The 22,476-nt window shown below is 40.4% G+C and overlaps 1 protein-coding gene across 1 annotated transcript; it reads right to left on the reverse strand.

Moving 5' to 3' along the window:
• Positions 1-20,108: 20,108 nt before the first annotated feature.
• olig1 (oligodendrocyte transcription factor 1) lies at positions 20,109-21,715 on the reverse strand. Its single transcript, XM_085434992.1, has one exon. It carries the CDS (start codon positions 21,404-21,406, stop codon positions 20,621-20,623), a length of 786 nt encoding a protein of 261 aa, XP_085291118.1. The 5' UTR covers positions 21,407-21,715; the 3' UTR covers positions 20,109-20,620.
• Positions 21,716-22,476: the final 761 nt, after the last annotated feature.

The following is a 22,476-nucleotide window of genomic DNA, read 5'->3' on the forward strand; positions in this document are numbered from 1 at the left end:
TCAAACTGTCCTGTTTGAAACAAGAGTCCACAAATATAAAAGGGAGGCGTGGCAGTGATGCAAATCACTGTCAACCTAGAAGCAGTTGAAGCTTTGTTTTTGTGCTTAGATCTTCATTTGTTGTTTTCAGATTTGGAGTTAGTGTATGTTTGCAGCACAACATGTTGGATAATGGGAATCCACTACTTTCATATATGATGCCAAAGACTTCGAACCAAGCGTCCATATCTGAGGACTTAAAAATGCAATCCAATTTGAGACACAATTTATAAAAAAAAAGTTATACTAAGTTTATATCAAATCATCCAACTACATTTTTTTTAAATTGCCTGATGCATTTCTGTGAACAATTTTGAAGTTGTTGTCAAGTTGAAGATATATTTTCAAAGAGCTCAAAACACTATGGTTAACCCAGGAGCTGAGACTCAACCAAAATGTTTATTGCAGGTGACAAACCAAAGTTATTGAGTGAATTACCAGTTGCCTCCAAAATGACTGTTTCTATCTTTTCTGCAGTTTCGTCAGCTGGCATCTCAAAGATATGCAGAAGATGTCCTCTGTAGGTGGTGCCATGATGCACTGGGTTACAGCCATAATCAGATGTGTTTTTGAGTCCTAACTCATCACATGTGGACCCTATTTGAATGAGAACTTGGCGTTACATTTAAATGCACTGGGTAAGTGTAATTTGCCAGTGTTGTAAAGTTCCAAAACTACAACCATGTTGATTTCTTGAAGTTTAGTCTCAAAACGTGCACAGCAAGCAATACCAAAAGTAAATTTAAAATAAAAAAGATTAGCAAACAAAGTGCAAAACACAAAGCTACTAAACAAACATGAGCTGCAGTCTCCTGACTGGCAAATTTGCAAGTTATTCCACCACAACCCATCCAGCCTCCTAATGCAGTATACTGATTAGATCTGTAGCTTTTCTCCTTGACCAGCATCACTTTGTGAGAGCTCACACAGAGCTCAGTGCCATTCTTCACAGCACTCCTTGAACTCTAGTCAGCTGTATTGCTCTTTAAGGCGTAGAAGGAGCAGAAGCAGTGATGAGCAGCTGAGTACCTTTCCTGAATGGTAGGTGGGGGGTGGTGAGTGGTGGATGATGAAAATCTGAATAAGAAAATAGTACAATGCCACAGAGCAGCTTATAAATTCATTATTAATGAAAATGTCATTAATTTCTGGTTACATTATAGTGCCAGGTTAAATCTTGTGAACTCAACATTAAGTTTTCTTTAAAGACAAAACACAGTAAATAAACAATATTTATAGAAATAGAAATAGAGTTAATATTTTAATTACAGGTAACAACACTGACGTGTACCAGAAGAACAGACTGCCGGGTCCTTTGTGATAGACAGTGAAAATGCATAGATAAAAGTGATATGCAACTACTTTTACAAAAAGGCAAACAGAGATGATACACAACACATGTTAACACATGTTAGCCAAGGTGGTGAGTAAGAGAACCTGTCTAGCATCCTAGTCTCCCAGCACTCTCCTGTTAAAGACCATTGATCTATTTATACTGTAATGTGTGTGCACAGCTAATCACAAGAAAACACTAGCCTTTCACCTTGCCCAGCTCAAGCCATTGCTAAGGGGACATGTAAATGCTCATGACACACCCAGTGTAATTGGTGGCAAGCATAGACAGGCCTCCATCCGAAGACTTTAGTCTCTGCAAAGACTTGCAGCTCCACCTGCAAGTTGACACTAATTTAAAGGGTGGTGCAAACAGGCACAGAGGAAAACTTGTGATGCAGAACTATGCAAATACTTTGCCTTTAGCTTTAATTAATATATTTTGACAGATTTTACTGGGCAAGCACTGCTTGTCTTGCTTGCCCTGATTCAATGCCACTGTGACACAAGATTACATAGCAAGCTAAATTTTTTATTTTTTATCATTTTGGCCAGAAATAAGAAATTCCATGTTCAAAAATAAATATTTTAGTGTCTTAGAATATTGTTGAAGTTCAGTTGTTTATGTTTTCACAAAATTGGATGACTTATATATAACCTGGTACTACTTTCCAGTTGAAAATGTGTTTTCTGTCATTCCCATGTAAAACAAACATGCATTGAAACAGTTGCTGCTCCTTAAAACATCTGAGTGTGAGAATAGAAGGTCTTCAGACTCAGCAGCATGTATGAGCCATCTGTTAGACAGTGAATGTGTCTCTGCTTCTCTTGCTGTGACAGCACTCACTGTGAATTACACTGTTACCGCCAACTGTCTCACATACTGCAAACAGGGACGACTCTGTATATGTTATGCTAATGGTACATGGGTTATAGTGGCCAGCCTGTTGCTGGTGCTCTAAGAAAGGAGGAGAGGAATAAAGAAATAAAGAAAAGCTGAAACAAATAGAAATAAAGAAGCAGTGTCATTCAGACTCTCACGTGAGTGTCGTCTCTGTACGTTTGGATGCAGATGTGTGTTTGGTCTCCCAGAGTTGTGTTTGTATTTATATAATGAGTGAGGATAAAAATGCACAGGCACACATACAAAAGTAGGCTGTGTTTATTTGTCTAAAAACTTGCATAAAGACAGTTCCTGTGTATTCTAAAGGAAAGGAACTTAGATGTAAATATGAGTTCATTAGATGTCTGTGGGACACAAAAGAATTTGTGAACTCTTGCTTGTTTCTCATGTATGTATGACAGCCTGGGTCATGAGTTTAAAATAAAGTTTTTTGTTCAACAAAAGGATGGTGTACACTCACTGACCTGCATGAGTGCCTATAAACTTTACACTGGATTGATATTGTAATGTAAAATGCACTTTTCTAGCCTCTAGGAAAGGTTGCATACAGTGATGTGAAATTCGTTTTTTATGGGATTCTTTGAAGTCCTGTGAAAATTCAAGTGCATCCTTACTGCTTCCACAAGATTTAAGAGGGAATGTAGCAGCCAGGTCCTGCTAATCAATTGCATTTGATTAACTAATCATGAGCAAATGTCACAAGTTTCAGCATTTTTGCTTGTCTGAAACATGTCGGTGTGTTAACACCAGAGATGGGCAGTAACGCGTTACTTGTAACGCGTTACTGTAATCTGATTACTTTTTTCGAGTAACGAGTAAAGTAAGGGATTACTATTGCAAAATCGGTAATTAGATTACCGTTACTTTCCCGTAGGAACGCTGCGTTACTGCGTTACTAAAACCGTGATTTTTTGCGAGAATGTCTCACGACAGTGACGTAAGCGAGTGCGCCGTTAGTGACAACAGCTGTGTGCAGATCAACAATGGATCACATATCGAGTGCGGGAGAGAGTATGAGCATGCAGCGTTTAAAGCGTGGAAGTACTGACCTTACTTTGAGTTTGATTCCATAAAAAGTGACAAAAACATTAGCGTCCATCGTGCGTGGGAAGAAAACTTCTTTTTACAGCGAAAAAAACCCCTAAACTTCCAAGGAAGCACCAAGAGCGCAACGACGTAATGGGAAACTCACAGAGACACTACCGTATCCTTCCACTGACCGCTGCACACCTGCACCAGGGTAAACCTCCGCCTACTGCAGTCCTGCTTTACAGGTGAAAATAGAGCAACAGGACCGCTGAGTCTTTGACTTTATTTATGTTCTGCTGTGTTTTACTTGCATCTATTTGAAAGAGTGAGTGTAAACACAAAAAATTATTTTATTTTATGTGCTGGAATGTGCAGAAAATAGGTTTAAATGTTAAACTCATTTATTCAACTCAGAGAATGTTGCATATAATTAAATTTTTGCTTGATGCATAAAGTTAAAAGATTAAAAATGATAAAACAAGTTAAAAAAAGAGACTTTTCCATTTGATTACATTTTGTATGATGGATTATGTAGAAAAAGTAGAATTGGGCTGAAAGATCTATCGCTTTATCACCTCTTCAGGTTGTAAATCGTGTTTTTAAAAAGTAACTAAGTAACTAAGTAACTAAGTAATTAATTACTTTTGAAAATAAGTAATCAGTAAAGTAACGGGATTACTTTTTTGGGGAAGTAATCAGTAATTAGTTACTGATTACTTTTTTCAAGTAACTTGACCAACACTGGTTAACACACTGCCAGTCTTCCCAGGAGTGGACAACCAAACAAGTTCATCTCAGCATCAGATCATGCAATGCTCAGAGAAACTCCAAATAACCCAAGAACTACCTTTTACACTCTACAGGCATCAGTTAAATCTTAAAGTTCATGGCAGTACAATTAGAAGAAAACAAATGAACTTGTTTGGAAAGGGTTGCCAGTAGAAATTGGTAACATGGTTGCAAAGTTGCATCTGAATAAACCAAAGGATTTCTGAAGCAATGTACTTTGGACAGATAAGACCAAAACTGAGTTGTTTGGCCCCACACCATCACATTACAGCAAATCAGTGCAAACGACTCTGTCAATTATGACTCTGCATTTCTTCATATCAGTCTTGCTAAACTATACAGATCTGTTAAAGTATAAGAAATTTTTTTTTTATAAAAAAATAATGTAATATTATGCAGTATTAGAAACCACATGGAACAAAAAGTGACAAACTTTGTGTGAAACTTGACCAAACCTTTGTTACAAAAACCGGAACTGGATCTCCAACAAAGAACAAGCAGCTTTTATTAGAAGAGCCAAAATTTCAGCCTGAAAAAAGACCATCAGGTAAGGAAATTGACCAAGAACATCCACGTTTATACAGTTTTGTTTTTTTGTTTTTTTTTAGCATTTGGGGATTTTGTGCACCTTCTACTCTAAGGTGACTGCTCAGACCTTGAGTGCAGACCTTCAGCACTATTGTCTCCAGCCCTACTCAGTACTCAATAGAGCTCAGTTTGGTTCTGTTTGATTGTTGTCTTTCTTCCAAAAATTATATTCAAGTTAAAGTGTTGTCAAAGAGATAGAGTAGAGGAGATTCAGTAAGCTTCACTGACCCACTAGAGCAGTGGTCAGAACTTCCATGGTACAGAGGCCAAATTTAAATCAGGGGAGACTCTGCTTGGACAAACTTTTACTGAGATTACTGGAGCACACTAAAAGTTACTTTTTTGAGTCTGTCTTGAACTTCATTACTAGTTTTTGCCTTAAAAAGGCCAAAATATTAGCCACCATGCAGTACAGCATGCTTCAACTTCACCTTAGTTAATAATTGATTAACTGTAAGCATTTGTAAAATTGAGTGTTGACTTCAAACACTTCTCTTTATGTTGTTAATGTTCCAAATGTCATACTGTCGACCGATAAATCATCAGCTCAAAATATTTCCCTGAAAACCCAGCAAGATTGTGATGTGACACTGAGAGTAATTCAAAACCACTGACTTTAAAGCTTGGCTTTAACCTGTCTTCCTTCTCTCTCCCCAGATGGCCGCCCCTCCCTGAGCCGGAGGTTTCTTCCTGTTGAAAAGGAGTTTTTCCTTCCCACTGTCGCCAAAGTGCTTGCTTTGGCGACAGTGGGAAGTGGGACAGTGATTGTTGGGTTTTTCTTTGGATGTATTATTGTAGGGTCTACCTTACAATATAACGCGCCTTGAGGTGACTGTTGTTGTGATTTGGGGCTGTATAAATAAAATTGAATTGAATTAAAGCTTGCTCAAAAAATGCTTAAAATATGCAGAACCTCACAAACACACACACTCAATGTGATGCCTTAGAGTGCAAAGATGTGTCTGAGGGCAACAGACTATCTCCTATTCTTTCTTGTTGTGTCTTGTCTCTCTCTTCTTCTCCTACACACACACACACACACACACACACACACACACACACACACACACACACACACACACACACACACACAGGCACCTCTCTTCTGCAAGCAGCCTTTTCAATACTCAGCTGTCACTAAGACTGTATGGTGACCCGACCTTATTCTGCTGGTACACACATGTGCACGTACAAAAACACACATCCTTTTGTGTGTATTCCTTACATAGTCTCTTTAGAAGTAAAGCTCTTTGTGCGTGAATGTGTACCCATGTGTATGTGTGTGTATGCGTCAGATGAAGAGCGCGGGGGTGCTCTCTGACAGTAGTTTTGATGTATTTTTACAATATACCAGTGCACAAACATGCTTGTTCTGTTAAAGAAAACAGAGTATGATATGTGATCAAGTCACCAATTATTAATCAAATTTATTGTTGTTAAGCTTTGGATATTTGCAAAAAGCGCAAAATAACACAATGTGTAAGCAATCCAAATTAGCATATGAAGTATGGAAGTATGAAAATTGCTTTCTATCCATCTGCCATAGCACTTCAAACGCAGTTGCAAAATTCGGGGAACTTAAAAATGCCAGTTATGCTAACAAGTCCACAGGTTGTGATTAGCACTATTATGCACTTGCACTGTAACACACATATACTGATTATACTGTATGATAGTTGTCTGATGATGTGGCAAGACGGTGTAAGTATGGCATTTTTTTCACTTCAATAAAATCAGGTCTTAAAATTAACTTTAGTGGGGATGTGCATGTTTTGCACATAAGTTAGCACATGTATGACAGTGAGGTGTCTGCTTGTTTTGGGGATGGCATCAGTGTGTGTGTACGCATGTAGCACAATGTTTGTTCTGTGGGGGTATGCAGACAGATGGCTGGGACACTTCTGTCTGTGGCTGAACAGTCCCACCATTGTCTGTGTCACAGAGTGCATGGATTGTTGTGGCGGCCCGTCAAACTGTAGTGTCTGTAAATCTTACATGTTCTGAGACCAAAATTCACTCTGAATCCCATCCTGATGCACTGTCGGCCTCAACTGTGTCCTATTTGTTTCAACCCGCTTGGAAGAATTTAACCATTCACTCGCAGCTTGTTTCTCTCTTTAATCTTTGCATGTGTGTGTGTGTGTGTGTGTGTGTGTGTGTGTGTGTGTGTGTGTGTGTGTGTGTGTGTGTGTGTGTGTGTGTGTGTGTGTGTGGCACGTGCGTGTGTGTGTGTGAGGGATGTGAGGAATGTTTGCCTATTGATGACCACTGAATCCACTTTCAATTATACACAACCCATAAACATAATAACCTGGGAAAAGTGAAGGAGGGCATAAACTTTATACTTTTAACTTTTTTTAAAAGACTTACAACAGTTCCTACTAATTAATCTATCACTTAATTAATATCTATCAATTTAAGTAACAGATAAACAATTAAATGACTGATGTTTTTCACTATCTGTATAATAAATGTTTTTTCAATGGGTTCGTTTCATGAAAAAAGGACATTTTCTGTGAATCAACATGAACTTCATGTTTTGACAGTCTGAGCGATGAGCTACAAGAACCTTTTCTGTAATTTTAAACATTTATGTCTTACATTTAAGCCCAAAGAGGCATGCTGACAGATTTTTCCCACTTGCTATAGCGTCCTTTCTTTATCATCTATAAATACTGAGACATACTGTTGAGATTGCTCTTCTTCATCTTATATTGAAATATTTCAGAGATTAAATGTGTACCAGTACACTTAAGTGGGCTGTGTGTGACCCACAATATAAGCTAAGTTTGGCATCCCTGTGTTAAGATTATCTAAATTATGATGAAACAAAACACTTTGGCTAAATTTGTCCTAAGAAGATTTTGTGAGGAGCAGAGAAAGATTATTCAGCCTTTTCATTCCCAATACAAATACCTGCTCTTGCACCACAAGTGCCAACCTGCAGTTGTGTCTGTGTAGGTTCTCAGTCATCCAGGCCTTGGTAGTCTAAGGAGCATGGGAAAAAAAATCTTGTTACAACATATAAATGTATCTCACGCTGACAAACATGTGATTTAAGGTTCAGAGAAAAAAAAGTGTTGCTTTTTTTCTCTTAAAAAAACCCTCTAAAAAATCAAGCCACATATGTTTGCTCGCTGGAAATGAAACAGACATGCAGAAAGTGACACCTCACTCCAAAAGTGTGCAGATGGGATCCAACACAAAAGAACTTTGAACCAATTATCATAATCTCTCACTCCCTTCCTTTCCCCTCATGATTAAACATGGGAGAGTTAAATCAGACGATTAGCATGCTGTCAGGGAGAAGTCTAACTGCTGTTGTGTTTCACAGTGTGAGAGACAAAGCGCTGGCCTGCGCACCGACAAGCCTCCCTGGCCAGCTACAGTAAACTGGTAAACACACGTCTGTTTGGCTCAGCGGGGGATGACAAACACCCGCCGAGGAGGCAGAGATGAGAGGGCGGGAGGGACTGAAGAGATGGAGCCCGTTTTGACTCTTTGGCCCCTGCGTCTCTTGGTGCCTACTGTCCAGAAATCTGGGACTAAACAAGTCTTTTCTGAAAGGTCCCGGCACAACTGCCAAATGTGTTTATGGGTAATGGAGGGAGGGGTGGTGAAGGGCAGACTAATTTAGACAGAGAGGTACGTTAGACATTGGACTCACCTTCAGTGTTTTTGTTGAAGTTTTATTGAACACAAGAAGAAACTGACGTGTTTGTGACATTAGAAAGAAAAATGCTGTCAGTGTCCGCAAGTTACTGGGATACTGGGATGTCATAGTAACTGCTCTTGAGGAAGAAGAGCATTCAAACATACTTCTTGATGAAGAACTAGGGGCAGATACTTAAGCTATATCACCTTTTCCTCTCACTCATATTACTTCTTAAAGGCTCTTTCTTAGGCTGTAGCATGATGCATCCCAAGGGGTAAGTCTGTGATATTGGGCTTTTCATACAAGACAGATTTCAATTTTGGCTCCTGCGGTTTGTACATTTATTCATTCGGCATCATTCCACCTCAGCATGTGACGACTGTGCGTGCAAAACAATCAGAATTTGTTTTTGTGGTGGTAGGTGCGTTTCTGCATGCCAACATTTACACGCGTCTTATCCATCCCGCCTTCACTCGCTGACGTTTGGAGGTCGTTGGAGTTGTCGTCCGCTGAGCGACAGCTCACTCTCGTCGAGGCCGATCTGTCTGGCCGCGAGCCTGCCGTACCGCCTTTTGCAGTGCCGTGTAACCATGCCGACAGGATTGGGCCAGGGTCCAGGAAGACAGTCGGCATTGGAAGCTGTCAGCAGCAGCTCCGTTTGACAGCATGCAAATATATGCAAATGAAGAGGTCCAGCCATGACACCTGCACACAGGAGGAATGGACTGTGCCCTTTCCAGCAGAGGACTCAGGATGGTGGGTACACTGCCCAACACACACACACACACTCGCACTGATATACACAAAAGGACACACAATCACACTGCATTGCTTCAGTGCTCCATAGAAAGCTCGAATTAAGCAGTTAAAACATGCAAGTACTTCAAAATTTGGAACTTATATGTGCTGATTTGACTAAAATCATTTTTCATGGATTCACAATCTTAGAAACAAGCCCCGCCCTCTCCAAACCACTGTGAGGTTTCTAACGAAGTTACTGATGCTATGTTGCTCTTATTTTAACAGGATTAATTCAGACTGACAAAGTGTGCAGGGGTTAAATCAAACAGGCTTTCTTCTTGTTTGGTGAAACATAAAACTTTGTCTTCTACTGATCTAAAATGAGCGCTTAAGCAATGTGGAACAGCCTGAGGTCACATTACCACTCTAGGTTACACTCAATTTAAATAAAATACCTAAAATTGTATTTATAGTTTAAAAAATGCGTTCTGTAACGTTTGTTAAGTGTTAAGCTGCATTCACTTGAGTTTCTTCCCACCTTACTGACCTCTACAGCAACACAGCAAACACACTCTGTCCACCTTTTAACTTATGGCGGAGCTCTTTCCAGGCTCCAGACTAAAGTCCTTTGGGTTTATTGTTCAGTGGGTCAAAATCATGTACCTGTGTGATAAAAATGCAGCTCCTCGCTTGGCCTCTCCTCATTTCTCTGAAGTGTTTTGACTCCTGAGTTGACCCTGCCGGCTGGTTTTGGCATTCCAGCAGGCTGGAGGAGAGGAGTGAGCGAGCTGTGGCCCCTAGCAACCCTTGCAAACACACACACATCCACACACGTGCGCATGCTGTCCTTGGGTTGAGGTGTCCAGGGTTTCTGCTGGTCAGCAGAAAGAGAACGGCTGTGTGATGGCACAAGTGTCTGTGTGAGTGTTTTGGTGGGGGTTGTAGCTGTCAGAGTAGCCCTAAAAGTGTGCGTGTCTGTGGGGGGATACGTGTGGTTGTAATTTAAAAGTAAGGAGAGGTGGGGTGGCCTTTGGGAGGGAGCTGAAGTCTAGTGGCTCTGATCCAGATCTTGTACCATGTAAACTGACTACACCCCCTGCATCTCAAAAAATCTCATATTTATAACATGCACACTCACATTCACTTACGCACACACACACACATGAAAACAAAGACTCTCCCCTTTGCCCTTGTCTGTTTTCGTGTGTGCGTGTGTGAGCAGATGGACAGGTTCATGGACCCTGAGGGAAGAGACGAGTGTGTGTCTCCTACCGCCACAAAATACAAATAATACACACAACAATTAAAAGATACCGACGCAATCAAAAGTGTGCGTTCGTGGACTCACGAGGAGAAGCGATCCATTACGTATGAAAGCTTTGAGGTTTTTCAATACATTTGTTTAAAGTTTCTAACAGACAACGAGATTAATGAGAGTGATGCAGCGCTCTGATAATAAACTTGTTTATTATGAAAAACCAACAAAAATCTGTAAAAGTGCCAGTTTCTGACACTACTTTGGGTCTTTGGACACAGAGGCAAATGAGTGAGTTGGATTTGACTTTGGGGTTGGAAAAAGCCTAAATGAATAGAAATAAATAAGATGCAAAAGTAAAATAAATCCCCCGTGTGAAGCAAACACATGCTCGGAAGAAAAATAACTTAAACACTACAGCATGAAAATGATCAGGCATGAAGTGTTTAAAAAGCTAAGCTGAAGTCCTGGTAATGAGTTCATAAATAATTGTCTTCTTTGAACACATTAGTGGAAATGAAAATGATTTGTTTATGCATAAAGCTTTGGTTGTAAACACTTTAAATAAAATCATCTTTCCTTCTTCCATCCTCCTCGGCTCGCCTTAAGCTGGTCACAGGATCGCGCGACGCACTCGTCAGAGTAAAGAAGTGAGAGGAGAATCCTCCATCCTCATGATTGATGACTCCACACACAGTCGGTGTTTGCCTTCTTCACACCACTCTCGTATGAAGGAGATATTCATAAGTTTGCTGAGCACTTAAAACTGAGTGCATTTATTAACAGCCTAAATCCAGAAGAAGGATATAAATTACATTTATAATCTAAAATAAATTGACAAAAATATATTTTTTAATATTTCAAAATGTCACCAACCACTATCACTTGGGCAATGTGTGGTGTATATAATATTTATGAATTCATACAATTTTTAAATCATACTTACATAGACAGTAAATTGATTTTATGAATTGATATTTGTACTGTTTTTATTTTTTTTTAAATTACAATAAAAATTTCCAACAAGTTAAAAATCAGAAAATTACTTTGTTACTTTGATATAATCTGATCACAGGAGGGAAACAAATAACCAAGGAGATCATTCTTGATAATTCAGATATTTGATTCCCCCCAAATCTGGGCCTTGTTCACTCATGCAGTAGTAACACTGAAAAACTAACCCGTCTCTGGGCGCACAATGGCGGGTGCCCCCCCTGCCCCTCAGACTCCCCACATAGACGGCGCTGTCTGACAAGCCCGCCTGCCAAACAACTCAATTAAGGAGAAAAGGAGGCAAGAAAGAGAAGCCCAAACAGAGGAGCGAGAGAAAGGAAGGAAAGAAAGAGGACAGGAAAACAGAGGAGGGAGAGGGCCGGTGCCTGTCAGGCCACGTCGACACCCAGCCAACGTTTGGCGAGAAGCGACAAAAACACAAAACGAAGAAGAAAAGAAAACTGATCTGTGATGTGTTAACTGGAATTCCTGCTTCTGAGGCCACCGAGGGTTCAGAGGGCAAACCGAGGGCCAGGGGTTCATTACCACAATGACGCTCACACGCACTGTTAAAGCACCACAGAGTTCACATGTTCGAGCCTATTTCCAAACCATATACATAATGTGGCTTCACGTAAATCTACTAAATACCTTTGAAATGTTTAAAAATGTTTCTCCCACTTTCTTTATGTTTAGTAACAGTGGAGATTGTTAACTACATGACTATTGTTTTCTTGTTATTTAAGAAAATAATCAAAGCAATTCTTCTAAAGGATAAAATGAAGATCAACTGTTCGAAAATAAAGTAAAATGCACTTTAAAGGCAGCACAATGATGCTTTAATCTTTCTTTTTTCTCTCTCTGTTTTTTAAAAGCACCCTGCAACACAGAAGTAATCCATTCATTCTAAGTAGTGAGGAGCTGTGAGACGTTTAGCACATGCAACAGTTTGATACTGAGGATGCATGTGAAGACATAATCTGCCACATATCTATAAAATAAACACATAGCTTATCATTTTATGAATAATACATCTGACCCTTAAAACACATTTCACAGGGCATCACCTGGCTGACTGAGAAGTAAAGTATACTGCACTGCGTGGGCAGTATACTCACAATAATAAGCTGCATGTCTCATCTTAAATAAGCTGTACTTGGTTAGTCTATGGCAACATGTTGCATCATTTTTTTAAGTTCTGGGAGGTAATTATATTTCAAAGCGCCGAGGACCTGTCACAGTTCTCAAACTTAGCGAGCTACAGCTTAAAACTGGATGTTTTTTTCTTTTTCACAAATCTGTACCTCTTTCTTGACATTATCTTAAACATTGCAAAGTACTTGTCCATCAGAATAAATCTGAGGAAGCACACAAAAGTTGAGCCATCCTTTAAAAACACAGACTGTCTGCGGACTGCCTTGAGAAAGTCCTGTTTAAGAGCTAACGCTACATGCAAAACTTTATTTACTCGTATCTCCTTCTTTTATGCTTTTCACTTGATATTTGGTTGCAGAGAGAAATAAAAAAGTTTAGAACTCAACAATCAGTAGCCATGTAACCTTCCTACCATCCCTCACTGGGAAGGGGCTCAGATCGTCTGAGTAAAGAGATCAGAAACATAATTCACAGAGCGAATGTTTTATTTGAGGCTAAATTCACACCATGCAAAAACTGCACTTTTATTTAGTAATAACAATGGGAACATCTGAGAAAAAACGGAGTGACTATAGTGACATAAGGGAGCCTCCAACTTCTTAAAATGAACTTTTTAACTCTTTCACCTATAAAGATGGCATTTGACAACCTCCTCGTACTCGTTCTGATGAGTTTTGACGCCTCAATAAAGACGTGTTTTGGGGACCATTAGAATAGTTTTCCCAAGGGTAGCTGCACAGGCAGAGACCGCCCTCACTAACTTCTGATGCACATCCAGTCACTTTGTTCTGAAGCCTGAAATATGACAGAAACCACTCAGTGTAGAAAAATGCTTCAAGCGTTGCTCTTTGTAGGCTTTCAAGGGATAAAGAGCTAAACATACATCTGTATTTGTTTGAGTCAGTAACAAACGCATAATAGCTCAAACGTTTATATCTTCATGAGTTTCGGTGAAGTCAAATGTAAAATGTACTGGATGATGACGAGTGGCCTGTTCTAAAGACACCAAAATGAGGGATTCCTCTTTTCAGCTCCAGCTCTATACACCGTACAGGTTATAGGTTCTAAACAACATAAACACTTTTCCTCTGGCTCACATTGTATTTTATTATTTTAATGTAATATTTTAGCTGCACGCAAATTCATAAAAAAATATGTTTAATAGCAAATTAAATTGTTTATTGATTTCTTTTTTTTCATGATGACCAGCTGAACTTTGATTTCAGTGAAATCATCTGTTCGAGTTTTTGCTTTGACCTTCACCACTAAATAATTTCAGATTTCATCCATACGTTTTCTTTGGCCTTACATCATCTCAGTCTGTTTTCTTGGGGCGTTTGGGGGGGGGGGGGAGTGTTTTGTTTTTTTGGATTGTCGACTGGGGTAATGAGGTGAGGTTTGATGGCCGCCTGTAAAGTTGTAATGAGGGCTGCGGTGTGAATAGGACAGAGGGCTGGAAAGGGTGGGAGAGAACACGATGCTTAAAGAGCAGGCCGGCAAACTCCGCAGTAACCCCGTTGTATCGGCTCAGTCTGAGAACGACAGGGTGACAGAGGGGATCGGGAATTTCGGGGTGGGACAGGACAGGACAGGAGGGCCTGATGTTATTTAGGCAGGGAATGAATAAAAGCTGGGTTAGAAAGTAAATGGGGGTCCTGACCAGCCCCTGTGCTCCTCTCATTGTGAAAATGAAATTTATGGCTAGGGATTTCCTAAGCCAAGGACTCCCCACGTTGACTGGTTAAGTGCTATGAAACAGTGCAACAAAGGCCGGAGGCAAATTACACTCTGAGATAAGAGGCTGCAGGAGAGGGGACAGTGGAACATCATGTGTACTGCACACATTAGAGACACATGTTGGGGAACAAAGTGGCTGGGTGGGTTCAGAAACAGCATTTTGTGTAGCTGAAATCCAGCAGGCCTTTAAAATTTGTGTTTGCACTACGGGGGGCTTGCAACACTAAAAACAGCAACTTTACTAAAGGATTCTGGCATGAAGCATTAGCAGAAACCTGCACAGGTGGTGGTTAAGCGACTCGTGACTGAAATGTTTCTTTTTATGATGTATTTATGTGAGAACTGCGTGATTTTTGATTTGCTCGATCTAAATAAAAATAGCACAAAAAGGTCTTGGAAAAAAAGAAAAACAGGAGGTGTAAGCAAATGACGACACAGAAGCAGGTGGAGTCGGTTACTTTTCTACATCAGAGCAAAGCGTCCAGTGACGCTGGGTCATTCTGATAGATGCTGGTTTATTAAAGAAACAGAAGCAGTTGGTCAAGGATAAGCTAAGACTTGAGGTTACAGTCCATCTTTTGTTACCACAGCAGGCTCGTCTCCTACAACCTGCACATGACTGCAAATACATTTTCACAAATACATTATTCTTCATCAAGGTAGAAGTCTCATTGAGGATGAAAATCTCTTTTTCAAGTGAGCCCTGCTCAAGGAAATGACAACAAATATAACACATAACAAGTAACGGGAAAATACATGTGAGATACAAGCAAGTGAGCACAAATCCATCCAAATTATACGCAATGAACGATGGTTACGAGTGCAACATCAAAGGCGGTCGCGTTGACCAAGAGAACTATTTTCTCGCTCCTTTAAAAATGGATTTAAACGGTCCTATTGTAACCAGTCCTGACAATTTCAGCTCCTTCTGAAGTGCATTTAAGGAAAAAGGGGATACGTATTTAAAAGCCAAACGTTTTTAAAGCTAGATAATAGCACTCTATATTTGGCAAGTCATAGAAAACATTCATACTGCTCTCACTTTCTCTAAAATTGCTTTCCCCTCTGAGAGAAACATTCTTTATAGATGCCTTTAGTTTGGGCCTTATTAAGATTACAGTTGCGTTCTTGGGTTTATACAGAAAAAGTCAAAAACATGGGAAGAAAGATGTTGGTCATCTACCATTCTTTTATTACCTAAATCGATCGTGGCTCAAGAGTTGGGAGTTCGCCTTGTAATCGGAAGGTTGCCGGTTCGAGCCCCGGCTCCAACAGTCTCGGTCATTGTGTCCTTGGGCAAGACACTTCACCCGCTGCCTACTGGTGGTGGTCAGAGGGCCCGGTGGCGCCAGTGTCCGGCAGCCTCGCCTCTGTCAGTGCGCCCCAGGGTGGCTGTGGCTACAATGTAGCTTGCCATCACCAGTGTGTGAATGTGAGTGTGAATGGGTGGATGACTGGATATGTAAAGCGCTTTGGGGTCCTTAGGGACTAGTAAAGCGCTATATAAATACAGGCCATTTACCATTTTACCATTTAAATCTGACCAATCTGAAGCTGCCTTTGAGAATAATCCAGGTAGTAAACTGGCTCAATATAATTAGGCAATACATCTCTATATATGCTTTCCAAGTCTAATCTAATGTTGTATCGAGCTCCACACGTGGGTAAACTCTCAAGATGTAGGAGCTGTTAGCAAGTACAATTTCCATGGTAACAGGTAAACATAGTCTAACCACTGGCAGAGTGTAGATGTGTGGAAATGTGTGCTTTGCATCGTGTTTTAGCATATTTATGTGTGACTCACGTTTACTGTTGTAACAATGTTCTTATACTGACAGTTACAACCAATTTTAATAGTTTTTTTTTATTTTAAATTAAGAAAAAGTGTGCGTGCCTGTGAGCGCATTGTCTTACGCGCTCTTTTCACCCTATTGAACAACAGTGATGAAATGGAGATGAGTTAAAGTGCTAACACAAAGACTGACCAGACCCCTGCGTGGCCGCAACAATGAAACCACCAAACACAAGAAAGTGAGAGCCTCTTGGAGAAATGGAGAGAAAGAGCAGAGAATGAAAGGGGGAGAAATTAAGGAGCCTGACTTAAAAAAAAAAAAAAAAAAAGACGAAGAAGAAGAAGAGTGCAATGGGGGAGAGAAGAAGGGCCGGTCTATCCTGAGAGCAGGAGGAAATGGATGGTGGGCAAAGGTAGCAGAATAGGGAGCAAAGGTAGCTAATCCCTCCGGAGACATAAAGCAGCTATATGTAAATGAAAGACGTGAAGTTCTGCCGTCTCACTTTGATCTGTGAATCAGGCTCTCTCTCCACTCCCCTTCCTCTCCTCCTTCACTCTCACCCTCTTCTCCTTCCCCATTTTTTTCTTGTAAGAAAATCAAGCCTTATTTAGCTTAATCTCACTTAATAGCATGTAGCTCCTCTTTTGTCCTCCCCGATGCTAACAGATTCCCTTCTTTTCACTCGGCACTATTCACATATCTGCCATCCGTAATCCTCTTATTCCGGGGTGGCAATTATTTTGAGTATTTTATCAGCATTATGATTATGATTATTTTCATTATTATTATTCATGCAGGCCGTGCTAAGGGCCAGGTTGTGGCTGAGAATATCCTCCCTATCAGCGCCTCTTATTCTTTCTCAGAATGAGGCTGCCTGCTTTCTTCCAGAGGGGTGGCGAGTTTGCAGGAGTGAACCCCATTCAGAGTGACACATTTTCTGGGCGTTTGAACATATTGTGGAGTGAGTGTAATGAGTAGCAGCGAATCACCCCGTCCCAGCTCCTTAACACAGGGAAACATCAAGAATTTGAGGACGGAGGAGCGAGAGGGGGCTAATAATCAAAGGGCCTTCTTTTCTTGTGGAGCAGTAATTACACGGGAGGGTTTTGATCTTTTGCTTGTTGGAGCAATGAATTGAGGGGGAAAGGGGATGAGGACTGTTTCACAGTTTTTGAGGTGGGGTGAAGGGTAGAGGATGATTTTCAGCTCAACAGCTAGTCAGTCTCTGAAGGATATCAGAGCTCACAGTGGAGAAGATGGAAAGAAGTTGGCATATGGAGAACGTTGCTTCTATTTATTTTTAGTGAGTGAATCATTTCTGAATTGTGAGAGAACGGCAGGAAATGTAGGATTGAAACACTCGCAAAGGGTTCAATCAGTTCAAGCCTTTTAAAGCAAATGGGGGTGTACATCTGGGAAAGTAAGCGGTAAAGAAAAGTCAATATTAGCCATTGGTCAGTTTAGATGCTAACACCCGTCTTCCAATGTTCTAAAGCAACTCTATTACTAGTTTACATTTTTTCCAGATGCATGAAGTGACAGTCTTCTTCTAGGTACTTTGGAAAATTGTGGTCAACATGACTGAGCCTTTGCCTCAGGTTTGATCATTAAAGTGTCCACCTTAAAACCAGTATGTCATATTAAGAACTGTGATTTTTCGTTCTAAATCATTCTTGGACACTATGATAAACAGAGTCTGATTGCTTTTGAAGGTAACACTTTAATGTTTATTAAATTGAATCTAGGTTTGCAAAGGCGATGTTCAGTTTAGGCACTTAATATGCACTACATGCATAATGATTAGAGGCTGATCCCTCTGTTAAGGTTTTGCCTCCAAGTGCTGTAAAAAAAATCTTAATGTGGACTTTATTATTCTTTAAATTTGCACATTAATTGGACATTATGAGTCTGATACAAGTCACTCTGGAGGAAAACTGTCACAGGCTGGGTCTCTGACTCAGCGTTTCTGAGGTTATTCTGGGGTTTTTGAGTTTCTTATGTGTGGTTGTGGGTTAGTTGAGTTTAGTTTGACATTATTAACATTGTTTTCAGGAGTTTATTTTAGGGCTGTATATTGTCACGTTTGTATTGTCATGCCCAGGTTTCTTGTTTTATTTTGAAAGAGTCTGGCGTGTTAGTTTCACTTCCCTGTTGCGTCATTAGGTTCATGTGTGTCAGCTGTTTCCCCCATGTGTCTCGACTTCCCTTGATTACCTCATTTGTGTATTTAACCCTTTAAAGCCTGTTGGAGTTCCGTTTTGCATAACTATTTTTAAATCCCTGTAGAACCTGAACCGCGTAAGCTAGCGCAATAATTTTTTTTGCATATGAAACCGGAGGAGTTGTACTTACATCTTATGCCATCAGCTTGTCCTCGTCACGGTTTCCTTCCACATAAAGCTTTGCAAATATTGCATAAGAAGCGCTTGCAGGAACAAAAACATAATATTCAAGTAATACGCTTTGCCAATCCGATCAGCTGTTCGTAACACTTCCCACATTGAAACAGACGTCAGCGCGAATGATCGCATGTCCGCCATTACCGGCCCGAAACAGGAAGTGACGTCATTTTCGCAGAAAATGTAGTTTTTTTACTTGTAGGCCTTAAAAGCCTATACTAGTGTTTTTATAAGTCATGTTTGACTTTATGCTTTTCTGAATAGTTTCTGGGATGCTTAGAACTCAAACTGCACTGCTTAAAATAGTTTATTTTGATGCACATGCTGTTTTCTTTGCAAATTTGCATCATAGGATTGTTTCTCGTTTTTCCTGCAGTGTATAAAAATTGGTGTATCTCAAAAATAAAACTATGAAGACACTCAAAAATAAATTTCCTGTTGTTGTAAACTATTTTTTGCAACTTTTTTGTATTTAAAGTTTTGAAGGATAAACCTCTTAAATTTCTCCAAGTAGAAATATATGTTAAAAAAAACGATTTTCAATTTTTTTGTAGTTTATTGCACTTTTTTGTAATTTATGTAGTTACTATGGACTTAATGCATACATATTATTAAAATATGGGCTATAACAGTTGTATTGATGTAGCAACTGGAAATGCTCCCAAAAATGGCACTACAGGATGTAAAAATATAAAGTAAGCTCTGGCGGCCTTGGTTCTACGGTAGGTCTTAAAGGGTTAAGCCCTCTGTTTTCCATGTGTCATTGTCAGGTGGTCAAACCTGTCATAGATTTCTTTAGTGTCTTGTAGTGTTACATGGTGGTTCATAGTTTTCATAGTTTTGCCACCGTTTGTTTTGTTGTTTTCATGGTTTACACCTGTCATCAGCTGAATAAAGCTTGTTTTTGGTTCAACGCAACTCCACTCTCGGCATCTGCATCTGAGTCCTGTTCAAAAAAAAAACATTGGTGCACCCCGGTGTGACAAAAACAAGTGTTTTTATATTATAAATGCATGGTAGAAGAAACCCTGAAAGGAGGATCACTTCTCATTCTCAACAGTGACAGAATTTCCCACCATTTGTTTAAAAAAATATATGCAAATGTTTGCAGTAGTCACAGTAGAATCTTTCTGCTATTAGTTTGCAAGGAATCTGCTCATGTTTGCTTCTATATTTATTGGAACTCAATCACTTTTCAAACATGAACTCCAGACATGGGTGCCATCAGACATTACTTTGTACTTTGTACTTGGAGCTGGCGAGTTGTAGGCTGCTTCACACCTGATCCAACAGCCTGTGATATTTCCAACTTCCACAGGTAATGTCTAGAAAAGTTGATGACTGAAGCACATGTGTGAAAAACACGGCATAATAAACTTTGATTGGTGCTTAGCTATCTTGCAGTCTTGTGCATCTGTACTCAGTTTAACAGTGGTTTATTTTTTCTTTTGACTTTTTTGGGCAATGAGCAATGCATTGTGGGATAAAAAATCCACTTATTTTTTAATATGCATACTAGCTAGTAAGGTCTGTACTATTTGCTACTTCCTTCTTTCTGACACAACTGGACACTTCCTTTCCTCTTCCTTCTGCCTCTAATGCAACAATCAGCTAATATGAACCTTCAAACTGGAATACAGACATTTCTTAAAGTTTAAAGTATTATAAAGTTACTAAAGACTTGGTTTCAAACATCAAGAGTTTATTGTTGTTTATTTATTGTGGTAACATTCCAGTTATCAAAACTTAGGGTTCAAAACTGAGAAATCCAGCAAATCTGCTACATTAAGACTCACAAAGTGATTGGTGTGGAGCCCATTGAATTTGAAACAGAAAGATAAACAAAATCATGACATAAACAAGTTTTTTTTTCAAGCTTTAAGTAAAACTGAAAGCAAACTAATAAGCCGAGATTTCATAGTCTTATGCCAACAATGTTATTCAACCTCTGCTGCAGCACAACACTGTAGCTACGTGTATCATGCACACAGTCATTACAGTTTATAGCTAATATGCAGAACATTGTGAGAGTGAGAAAAAAAAGAATAAAAGAAAAATACTTCCATCATGCTTTTTAAAAGAATCAAATGATAAGCGTGAGTAGTGTAGTAACATATCATAAACATGTTAAAAATGTTAGAAAAATAACAATTCATATAAAAAATGCTGCATTCAAGTCCATTCTTCAGCGAACTTCTTCAACTTTCAATGTCACTTTGGGAATCTGGGAGCTAGAGTGGAGTGACTGAATCTGGGCAGTCTGCAGACTCCACAAGGACACAGCGACCCTGCTGGAGCACCTGCAGAGCTCCACTGCATGGGGGCCAGTGGGGCCTCCATGGGACCTGGAGAAAGCAACGGACATTTGGCTCCTGCAGATGATGAAGAACTGGAGGGAGATGATGATGATGAAGAGGAGGAGGAGGCTGCTGAGGAGAGGAGGGATTCCTGGGTGAGGAGGAGTTGACCGGGACTGGAAATGAGGGGCCACCCTCCTGCAAGCAGCAGCCGGGGGACTGGTCCTGTGGTCACCCCCATTCCTACACTTACCTCCCCCAGCAACCGCCGCATCTCCTGCAAAGATGAACCCAGCAGGAGGATATAGTTCCTGGCTAGAACCAGGGTAGAGATCTTGGAGAGTCTGCGGCCCGGAGTTGCTCCATGTTGGTGGGACTGAGAGGAAGCAGATGAAGGCGAGGAGGCATAAGGCACCATGACCTCCCTCAGAGCATCCATAGCAATGTTTAAGTCCTGCATCCGCTTCCTCTCCCTGCTGTTGATCTTTCTTCGAAGTTCCTGCTGCTCCTCAGGGCTCAGCTCCCGCTGAGGTTTGCTTGATCTCTGGCCATTTGGGAGGCCAAGCATCGGTGCAGGGTTTAGGTGAGAGCTCAGGTTGAAACCTGGAGGGCAGTGGGATAAGTCCTGGGCAGACCCAGAGCCGCAGAGAGGTAGCGACTGCTCTCGGGCTCTGATTACTGGGCTTGGCAGCACATTCATAGTCTCCTAAGAAGAGCTGCAGTCCGGTGAAGACTTCAGCCAAAGATAAAGTTTGAGAGAAAAGCCAAAGAAGAATTTAATAGTCAAAGCTAAAAAAAACCCCCCACTTTACTCAAACTTTAAAAGAAAAAGAAAAATCCACAAGCTGTAAAATCTAATTGTCATTCCCTCCACCTGTTGCGCTCCCCTTTGTTTGCAGAAGACTGCAAGCTGCCATCCAGCACAGTGACTTTTGACTTCTGAGGTTTCTGGCTCCGGAGTAGTGAGCAAATGAGAGCTTTCTAAAGTGGCATCCCGGTTTTATCTCATTTCCACAGCTGCGCGAGGCAAGAATGACGGCTCACACAGTGGAGAAGTGAGCTAAATGATCCCCTCGCATGCCCCCACCTCAGCTCTCCTCCTCCCCGACATGCCATGTGCTCTTTACAAATGTACATATGCACATCCAACTTTGTGAATTTTGACAGTCAAATGAGGTTGACTGTCAAGGTTGTCATCCAAAGAACACCATGACAAGCTCACTGAACATTTGGATCAGTGTAAGACAGGATATTAGAGGTTAAACATGAGGACAGCTAACACTAAACTAAACCTGTCTTGGTCTGACATTTACTGTTTTCATATAACCTTTGAGCTGCTGTCCTCACTTAACAAAGTTGTCTGTGCACTTTTTAGGGATGTCTTGCTGTAATGGCTTAGACCCCGTTTTGCCTTCAGAAATGGCTTATTTCTCTGTGGCACTGATTCAGCAAGGTGCTAGAAACATTCCTCAGACATTTTTGCCCATGTTGACGTGACAGCATCACACAGTTGCTGCAAAGAATCTGCCGTTCCAGTACATCCCAAAGGTGCTCTGTTGGACTTACATCTAGTGACGGTAACTAGTTTTATGACATGGTCCATTATTGTGTCAAACACAGGTATGCTGTGGTATTTAAATGATGGTCAAATATCCCACATGCTACTGCACCACCACTAGCAAGCTGAACTGCTGATACCTTCCAAGTTAGAGCGATGATTTCATGTAGTTTATGTCAAATTGTACTGTCAGCGTCCTGCTCTTAGCTGAC

Source organism: Copadichromis virginalis, linkage group LG16, assembly GCF_057382275.1.
Source record: "Copadichromis virginalis isolate Kocher_CV1m ecotype Utaka linkage group LG16, C_Virginalis_male_GT1.1, whole genome shotgun sequence".
Classification (NCBI taxonomy): Eukaryota; Metazoa; Chordata; class Actinopteri; order Cichliformes; family Cichlidae; genus Copadichromis; species Copadichromis virginalis.

Bases quoted from the DNA above. Each gene is read 5' to 3' on its own strand.
- olig1 (XM_085434992.1), bottom strand. From the start codon at position 21,406: ATGAATGTGCTGCCAAGCCCAGTAATCAGAGCCCGAGAGCAGTCGCTA.